This window comes from Egretta garzetta, unplaced genomic scaffold, assembly GCF_000687185.1.
Source record: "Egretta garzetta isolate BGI_Z169 unplaced genomic scaffold, ASM68718v1 scaffold27, whole genome shotgun sequence".
NCBI classification, from domain to species: Eukaryota; Metazoa; Chordata; class Aves; order Pelecaniformes; family Ardeidae; genus Egretta; species Egretta garzetta.
This window is the reverse complement of record NW_009260400.1, coordinates 3,600,508-3,610,320: the sequence shown is the minus strand read 5'-3', so window position 1 is coordinate 3,610,320 and position 9,813 is coordinate 3,600,508. Positions and strand designations below refer to the sequence as shown.

The 9,813-nt window shown below is 61.9% G+C and overlaps 1 protein-coding gene across 4 annotated transcripts in view; it reads right to left on the bottom strand.

Moving 5' to 3' along the window:
* The window catches only part of NDRG4 (NDRG family member 4), a 15,454-nt gene extending 8,812 nt beyond the window's left edge, over positions 1–6,642 (bottom strand). For 2 of the 4 annotated variants that reach the window (XM_035898754.1, XM_035898756.1), the window contains exons 1-2: positions 6,544–6,642; positions 6,055–6,099 (exon numbers count right to left, since the gene is read on the bottom strand). In XM_035898754.1, coding sequence (XP_035754647.1) covers positions 6,055–6,099; positions 6,544–6,618 — 120 coding nt within the window. In that variant the 5' untranslated portion in view covers positions 6,619–6,642. Of the gene's footprint in view, positions 1–1,922; positions 1,944–6,054; positions 6,100–6,543 lie in introns of those variants that run through there. The other 2 variants (XM_009643298.1, XM_009643299.2) reach the window with 1 other exon arrangement.
* Positions 6,643–9,813: the final 3,171 nt, after the last annotated feature.

Sequence of the window (9,813 nt, the reverse complement as noted above, 5' to 3'; positions counted from 1 at the left end):
GAGGAGGGGGAGGGGAGAGGACTTGGGATAGGATAATAGGATTTAGGATTGGACAGGTGTATCATGGGATGGGATCAAGGGATAGAGGTCTGGGATGGGATGGGATGGGATGGGATGGGATGGGATGGGATGGGATGATCCAAGAGGGCTTGGCAGAGGAGGGTGGTGGGATGGGACAGGTGGACACAGGATGGGACAGGAGATCACTGGGGGCCTGAGACAGAGGGAGTTTTGGGAATGGGGTGGGGGATCACAGCATGGCCCAGTTGGCTGGACTTGCTGCGCCTGGGACAAACAGGCAGTGGTCACAACCGGACACCAGCTGGGAAACGCTGCAGCCTGATCCCAAAATGACAGCTAAAGTAACTTTAAAATCCCTTGGTCTGAGCTGGCTGTGCCCCCACGCAGAGCCCAGGACTGCCCCGTGCCTCAGCTTACATGGCTGGGAGGGCTCCAGCCTGGCCTTCATGGCCATCGTCCCCAGCCACCAGGGGAAACTGAGGCTGGCCAGGGCACCACCTGGGGATGAGGGACCAGAGGTGCCTGTGCCTGCCAGCCAGCCCACTGGCAGTGACCTCGAAGCTGGGCTCTGGTGGATGCGGGGGCATTGTGTGATGAGCAGGGCCAGGCCAGGATGCTGGTGGGTGCCCAGCCGGCACGGTCCTTGCTGCGGGTACTGGCAGCCCCACGGATGGGGGGGTGGAGCAGGTACGTGGACATTCCCGCAGCTTGGGAGTTACCAAGGACTCCAAAGGACACCGGCCTCAGGTGGGAGGAACCGCCTGAGGACAGGACCTCTTCACTGCAGTGCCTCCCCTGACCGAGATCTCCTGTCCCTAGGGGGACACAGTGCCCAAGGGCAGCTCAAGGGCTCTGTGGGGACAACGGTTAGCTCCCCAGGGGCACCCTGACCTCAGCCCTCATCCACAGCTGCCCCTCCACTCCCCAGGGCTGGATCGGGTGGCAAGTTGTGAGTGGGGACACCCCCCCCACAACAATGGGTGGGGAAACTGAGGCAGGAGAAGGGCCCTGCCCAAGGTCACAGAGCAGGAGCATCCATGTGGACTAATCCTGGGCACAGGGCTGCCTTCTTGCCATCCCTGTGCCCACAGTCCCCATCACAGCCCCAACAGCTCAGCCTGCAATCCCACCCCAAAATCACACACCCAGGGTGGGGGCTCCCTGCCCAGCATTGCCACCCCCCCCACCGCCCGCCAAGCCAGACACATCCCTGCCCACAGAGCAGCCTCCGCAGTGTCTCTGAGTACCATAGCCCTGCCGTTTGCCGCAAGGATGCTCGCTGCAGGGGAGAGGCTAAGGATTCAGGCAGCGGGGAGGGGGGAGGGGAATGACAACCCGTGGCCCCCGTGAGGAGGGGCACAGGGGTTGCAGGCCCCACAAGTGCCTGAGAAAGCCCAGCCCTGCCCAGGTTATGCGCTGACCGCTGCAGAGCTCCCACCTCGCTCGCCCCCTGCCCCCCCAGCCTGTTGCTATCGGGTGTTGCCATCGCTGCAGAGGCCAGAAAGCACCCAAGTGATTGCTTCAAAGCAGCCAGAGACCCCCTCCCTCTGCAACGCTGGGGGTGGGGAGGGGGCAGCATGCCTCCCTCACCAGCAGCCAGCCCCAGCGCAGCCTGCAGACACTGCACTTCCACCCGCGGCCTTGGCGCAGCATCTCTGCCGGGCTTGGGAAGGACACGCTCAAGGACAGCATGTCCCCGAAACCTGCGGCACGCCAGGGATGCAGCAGTGGGGCTGGGGGAAGGCAGAGCTCCCCAGCAGCAGGTTCCCCCCGCACCAATGCCTGCCCGGCCCATGCCAAGCCCTGCTGGGTGCAAAGGTCCAGCCTGGGCGAGCAGAGAGGTACTGGGGCAAAACCCCCTGGGAAGGGAGGGCAGCCAGCCCAGGAGCGGTGGTACCTACCCCATCCCAGCACTCAGGCATGGTGAGGCGCCGGGTGGATGAGGGCGCGAGGGCAGGGTAGGCCGAGCACGGTGTCCTGGTGTGGGATGCAGCGCTGCAGCAGGCTGGGGTGCAGCAGAGCTCTGCACTGGCTCAGCCCCTCGCTACGATTTATAGCAGAGCCCCAGCCCTGTGCTGAGCCCTCCCTCTCCCTTCCCCCATGACGCGCAGCCCCGCAGGTTTGGCCTCCATTGCAGGCGAGCGCTCGATGGAGCCAGCACTCAGCCATTGGCTGCACAGGGATTATTCATGCTCCAATTGGCCCCAAACACCCTTGTTGATGAAGAAAAAAAATGCCTGGCACCGATCGGTACCTGCTCCATCTTCCCTTCCCAGGCAGACAGAGGCAGGCAGGGGTGCCTGGACAGGGCTGCAACTCACACCCCTCGCAGCACATGAGCATTGTCACAACAGGACCCGGCAATGCTCACCCGCACCCATTGCGTGCGCCCATGCAGCTCTGGCCCCACACAAACACAGGATCGTGCTTGATCCTGCAGCCGCACAGGGCAAGGCCCTGCAGCAACATGCAGGCACTGGGATGCACACACGGGAACAGGCATGGGGACACACGGAGCGCAGGGGGGAAGGATGTGGCAGGCCAGGCAGACCCACATCCTCCCACACTCTGTGCATGCAAACTCTGGAAAAATACATACAATGACCACACTGAAGCACGTGTACCCCACAGAATGCTGGCGCATACCCCCACAGGGCCAGCCCCCGCGTGTCTGCATCAGTACATGTTCCTGGGCACTCATGTGTATGGTTACACTGCATCCTTCTCCTGTGTGCCTAGCGTGTGTGCCATGGCCATCACCCATGCACATGGATGCACAACAACCTGCACACATGCAGAACCTTGTGTGCAAATGCACAGCAGGACACATGCGTGTATGCATGTGAGCGCTGCCCAAATACCTGTGTTACCTCACCCAGCAGCACGGTCATCCCATCTGCTGCAGGATGCTGGCGCACAGGGGATGTGTAGGATTTAGCCCCAGCCTGGACACTGCCAGCAGCAGGTAAATAAGTGGGGGGAAAGACCACCCAGTAGCGCTGAGGGGTCAGATCCTGTCCCTGGGACGACACCTGCTGCGTGTGCACACACGTGCATGTGTATTCCCATCTGCAGGCAGATGGTTACCGCCCTGATTCCAATGAGGCTTCCCAAGTGGGTGAGTCCATCTGCCTGCAGCTTGCACCCATGGGCGGGCTCCCATGGCCCCAGAACCCCCCAGCAGGCTGTGGGTACTGTCCCCTTGCACCTTGCCTGCCCCTGTGCAGCCCAACACTGCTGCTTGTCTCAGCGCAGCCGACACCCGAGCCGCTCTAGCATCTCCAGCATCCCCCAAAGGGGCTGGCAAGCCACGTGCCAGTGCCGGAACAGCAGGGCATCCAGCAGCGGCCCTCCAGCCTCCCTGGATGCTCCACGCCCGCCAGAGCCTGCTCTCACCTCTGCCACTGCTCTTGCCCCAGCAGCCCGCTGCGCCTTGCTTCCATCATGCCCCGGCATGGGCAGAGCATCTGGCTGCCACCACCAGCACGTGCGCAGGCTTTCCCACACAGCCAAGCCCTCAGCTTCACCCAGCGGGCTCGTTCCTGCGGAGTCTCTGGCACCTCATAACAGGGCTGAGCCACTTTTACCTGGGCAGAGCCCTGGACAAATGATCACCCGGAGCTGGTAGGGAGCCACTGTGTCTTGCAAACAAGTCAGGGCTGGGCAGCCAAGGGGCCTGGGTGTGGGAGAAAGGAAGGACAAGACAGAGAGGCAGCGGGACAGCATCCACCCTGCCTCCACCAAAGAGGCTTCCTCCCCTCTGCATTGCGTCGTCCTGCAGGGAGCGCAGACCCACGCCCAGGGAGACGCAGCCTTGCTAAGGAAGGGCTGTGCTGAAGGGCAGCCCAGCTCCCGCGCTGTTCCTGGCACACGTACAAAGCCACTCATGAGCCTGGGGGCCGCTTTTACTTTCCTCAGCCCTGCTGCCTGTGGAGCCAAAGAGCACAAGTAGCCACAGCCTCAGGAAAAAATAAGAGAGGCAGAGAGGCACGAGCAGGTGGCAAAGAGACAGAAGGTGGCAAAATAGAGGGGAGAAGGAGTGGAGAAGCCAAGGTGAAGTAAGGCACGAATGCAGAGGGGCAGCAGGGAGGCAGGAGGGCTGAGCAAGGCTGACTCCACTTGAATGGCATCGATGCCCCACTGGCTACTAGCCCATCTGCCTGGCACATGGCCCAAACCTCCAGCAGGGCCAGGGCAGAGCTACCTGCCCTCCTGCACTCCCACACCTTGCCTTATGCCAGCAGCCCCACGGACATTACTTGGGCGGGCAGGCAAGGGCTCTGGGGAGGAGCAGAAGGACAGTGCAGGGCTGAGTTGGGGACTGAGCCTAGAAAAGGGGGTAAGAACCCCCCCAGGAAGGACAGGCAGCCCCTGGCTTCTGCAGGGAACCAACCCGTGACATGCTGGGGTGGGGGAGAGGAGGGGGTTGTCCCAGCACAGCCTGGGAAGGTCATCCCATCCCCACCCTGAGGTTCTTGGAGGGAAACCACGAGGGCACAGGGCCTGGCTGGTTTGCGAGAAGCCACCTTGATCCTTGCCCAGTTCATTTTTTTTAGGTACCGAGGGTATGCAGGCACGTCGCTGTGGCATTTGCCATCTGGACCCACTCCACCTGGGCATCACCAGGGACACAATTCAGCATCACTGTGGGCCAGTCTCTGAAATACTGGCATGCAGAGATTGTCCTGCGAGAGTCATCACCCTCTGACACACCCTGTATGCCAACCCAGCCGTGCCCCAGCACAGCTGAGCAGGAGCCATGCTGATGCCCACGGTGCTACCAGCAGCTCCAGGCAGTCTGGCAGTGCCGCCTCTGTCCTTGCCCTCGCTTTGGTGACACCAGGAGGTTTGGTTTCCCCTCCAATGGCCGGCAGGGACCCTGAGCAAGCAGGGAAAGGAGCAGCTCAGACCTGCACACCCTGCCACTCCCAGCCCCAGCATCTCGCTGGCTTTGGAGCTGCTGGGAAGGGCAGCTTTTCTTTTCCAATGCTGCCATTTTTGAGTAATTTTGTGGCCCCCAAGAGGGCCAAATCTCCTGCTCTGTGAACCACAGTAGCCACCACCCAGCACCCGGATGAAAGTCCTTGCTCCCCGCCCAGCTGCACCCTGCCACCTGCCTGGGCTCTGCTTGGGGTCTGTCAAAATGGGGACCTGGGCTCCCCTGCCCCTCCCCTGGGACGAATGAAATCTGGATTTATTTCATCCTTGCAGATACCGCTGTTGCAGTGCCAGGCCCGGCAGGGCTCAGCCAGCACCACCCGAGCACTCCCTCCCAGTGCTTCCAGCCACAGGCAAAGCAGCAGCATCCAACCTGATGCCAGTCACTGGTGTCCCCTGGGAGGGGAGATGCTCTGGGAGAGGGGCAGGCATCAAGCTGGTGCCCAGCAGCCCCACTACCCTCCCTCCCCACCGACTGTCACCCTGGCCTGGTGCGGGACAAGCTTGTGCAGAGGTGTGAGAGCGATGAAGACCAACGCAGGAGCCAGGCACCAGCCGAGCCCCTGCAAGCCCCAAGGCCAGGCTGTGGGGCTCCTCTGAAGGGGCAGAACAGGGGCACCAGGCGAGCAGGAGCCAGCCAGGGGAGCAGGGGGCCCCGCTCTGTGAGAGAGGGGGCAATGCCCCAGCCCTCCAAAAAAGAAAGAGGCTTTCAAACATCCTTATGTAAGCGGGGAGCTGGCATCGCCCAGGAAACCATTGCCATGGCAATGGCAGAGGGGCTGGGAAAGCAGCTCGGCCCTCCTGAGAAGAAATTGCCTGTTTTAAAGAGGTTTTGTCCCCAGCCAGTTGCCAAGTACCCACCAGCCACATCCAAGCACCGGAGCAGAGCACGCCTGGCAACAACCCCCGTCCTCCTGCCAGGGATCGCGATGGAGCTGCAGCCCCACACAGGCACCGACCAGGCGCTGTGTCCCCATGGAATGGGGGGACAGCAACACCCCTGGGTCCGCTCAGCACCCCGCAGCCTTCCCCCGCTGCAGGCTGCTGCTCCTCGCAGGACCCAGGGATGGGGTCACCCCTCGTGGCTGGTCCTACCTTCCAGTCCATGTCCACAGCGGAGAGGAAGACATCCAAGTTCTCCTGGGGAGAGAAGGAGCCATCAGGGACAGAGACATCCCCCTGCTGCCTCTTTCTCCCACAGCATTCTCCTCCCACCCACTTCGCGAAGGCCCCTGACACCAGAAGCACCCACGCCCCAGGGCAGTGCTGGCTGTGGGGGGACACGATGCCCACATACATGCACACATGTGCACACACTACCTGCACCTGTGCACACACATGCATGTATGAGCATGCACGTGCAATGTCTTCACACAGGCATATCCCCATGCCAGCCCAGAACCTGTGCTTGCCCATGCACGCCCATCGACACCAGCACACATCTGCACACACATGCGTTGGATACCAACCCACACGTGCACACATGCGCACCCAACACCAGCACCCCCCCAAGCTCCCACTTAGGCACCCGTGTCCAGGCATCCCACATGCAGAAGCCAGAGCCACCACGGTCACCGGACTCACCAGCTCGGCATCCTGGCCCCGCAGCAGTGGCTTCTCCTCAGTGAAGCGCAGCTCATGCAGCCCCGCCATGGTCATCTCCTGCAGCAGCAGCCCTGCCCAGGATGAGGGAGATGTTGGCACCCACAGGGACCTGCCTCTGTCCCCTCCACCCCAGCTCCCCGTGGCCTCTCGGGTCTCCCTGCCCATGGGGACAGGGACCCAAATCAGCTTCACTCCAACCATCTACCATGGGGACTGGGTGCTTCAGCTTGCCCGGGGGCCACAGCGAGCAGGAGCTGGAAGCAGGGGCAGGCAGTGCCTAGAGGAGCTTGGCTCCCAGCTCCCACCAAGGTCCAGTTCTCCCAGTTAAGGACAGCCCTGCCTCCAGGCATGGTCTTAGGTAAACTGGGAGACCAACCTGATCTGTCCATGCTGGTTGTCCCTGTAAGCACCTGAACCCTGGGCAAGAACATCCCAATTCCCACCCCAGCTTCCAGCATGAGTCAGAGAGAAAATCCAAAGTTCTGGCTCATTTTAAGCTGCAGACAGAGGGGACAGAGGAAGAGATCCCTGCACATCCAGCACGAGGAGGGATGTTTCTCAGCTGTGCTGTGAGGCAGAGGGGTACTCCGAGCAGAGAGACAGCCTGAAGTTTGTCTTGCAATGATGGGAGAAAACCAAATGTGAAGCCTTTATTCCCGAACTCTTCGTGCCTGGAAGCAGGTGCTGGCCAGGCAGCAGCCCAGCCCCAGAGCTTGCAGGGACAGACTTTGCTGTGGAGCCGCCCCTCGGCAGGGGTGTGAGACCTGGATGCTCCTGACCAGGGCAGCGGGACCCCCCCCAGTGCAGCATCTCCAAAAGCTCCCCCAGGCACAAGCCCAGCTTGGCAGGCGGAGGGGAGCAAGGGGGTGCCTGCACTCCCAGCAGCTGGCTGCACCCAGGTGACAGACAGGGGGGACACAGGGGACAAGCCAGGCTCCCCTGTGTATAGACGGAATGGGTAACGCAGGTCCCAGGGCATAGGGATGATCTATGCTCAGGCAGGATCCAGACCTCAGGCGTTTGCCTTCACAGCCTCTGTTTCCACCCCTTCCCCAGGGCCAAGGCTTTGGATGAGCTGTTGCTGCTCTGGCCGGGCCAGCACTGGCCCACATCCCCTCTACTGGCTACCCACCCTTGGTAACCTCCCTGGGGATGCCAGGGATGATACAGGGCCGCACTAGCACCACACCAGGCACAGCCGCTCTATCCACAGCCTCAGCCAAGCCGGCCCCACACTTCGTCCACCTTCAAATCTGGCTCAGCTCGGGCTGGCGATGTGGAAAGGCCAAGCAACGCCACGAGCATTGCAAGGCCAGCAGAAATATGGGAGCTGGTCACAAACTCCCCTCCAAAGCCGCCTTTTCCCCATCCGACCAGGTTTTCTGTTCAAAAACCAAGCAGGCTGTGCCACCTGGCTGCTTCCTGCAGGCACCACACTTTGCTTTGCTCCTTGGGAGCCACCCACAAACCAGAACTGTTTGGAGGGAGAAACACTACCACAAAGCCCCCCGGGAGTCCCAGGGCGCCCAGCACTAGGGGGCTCTGCATCACTCCTGCACCGAGGGTCCCACCGCACCGAGGGCCACGCAGAACCCCAGTGGGGAAAGGTGCTGACAGCCCCATGGGGAGGCACGCATGTGTCTGGGGGGTGTTGCTCCAGGCTGGGCTGCTTCTGGGGAAATGGCTTTGCACTAGGGGACGGCCCTTGCCTGCAGCCCACCAGCACAGCTGAGAGGATGCAGCCCACAGAGCCACCAACTGAGCAACGCCCCATCGCAGGGTTAAAAAATGGGAGGAAAATCAGCCTCACCCATAGCTGGGTCTGGAAGAGAGCAGGGGCATCCCATGCTGACCACCCTAATTTCCTGTGTGGCCGCAGCCCCAGGGCAGCTGGGAACAGCACTCAGCGTATGATGAATGCCTTTATTAATTAAAGCCTCCAGCTAATATGGGAGGGAGGGTGGCCGAGCCATGAGGAAAGGCCCCGTGACCTTGTTTGCATGGTGGGGGGAAAGCTGGCTCAGAAAGGACGTGGCAGAGCCCTGTGCCAACCAGCATTGAGATGGACAGTCGCCTATGGTGGTGCTGAGTGCGGGATCAGAGGAGGGATTGGTACATCAGGGAGTCCTGCGGGTGTAACCGCCCACGAGCAGGACCACGGCTGTGCTGCCAGCTCCCCAGGGGTGCTCTGCTTCCCCACAGGTGCCCTCACCCCTGCTATTGCTGGCACAGCAGTAGGGCTGCGGGCAGAACCACCCAGCCCAGCTGGGCCGTCATCACTGTGGAGTGCTGGTGGGGAAGCCACAGCTCCAGGTCTCCTAGCCAAAACAACGTGGCTCCCATCGCACGCCAGGGCAGTGTGGCTGGCAGTGAGCCCTTTTCCCTCCAGCCCGCCCCAGCACTCCCCAACAGCTCCCATCCCCACATGGGGAATGCTCCAAGCACACCCATCTCTGCTCCCACTCTGCCTTCCCCATGCCGTGCTGCCATTCCCTGGGCACAAGCTGGGACACAGCTCCTCCTTCATCCCAAAGCACTCCCAAATGCAGTGGGACATCAGTCCTCTGTTTGGGACTGGTGGTCTGCCCTACCAGGGCCCTGGCACTGCGTATGGGTAGAAAGGGACAGAAACAGCCGTGGTGGCTTGGCTTCCCCGGGGACGTGCAGCCCAGTGTTGGCTTATTGGAGGAGAACCAGCTCATGGCAAGGAAATCCATCATTATTAATTATCATCATCATCATCTTGACAAGGCCATGGGAAGGCAGCATGTCTGGTCGAAAGGCAGGGGTCCCTGGGACAATGCACCAGCCTGACGGGAGTCTCCCCACAGGCCCCCTGCATCCTGCCCTGGCACCCACGGGCTGTCGGCAGGGATCCTCTGGGCTAACTGAGCAGCACGCAACAGATGGGGAGTCAAATCTGGAGGAGTGAGAGCCATAGCTGCCAGGCAGCAAAGCCAAAGCAACCCCCAGTGAGGCGGGGAGCAGGAGGGAGGTAACCTGCAGCCCCATCCGAGGCACAGAAGCGTGCCCACAGCATCACCCCCTGAGCAGGACTGAGGAGCTGCGATGGGGTGGAGGAAAACCCCCAGGCAACACAGTCTGGGCCACCCCCTGCCCCGCTGGTGCCAGATAAGCACCCACGGCTGGCTCTGCCCCCATGGGGGGGTGCGGGGCTGCACCCCAGCCGGACCACGGAACAGCCTAATGGCATGGTCCGGCTGGGGGGGCCCGGAGCGGGGCGCCCCC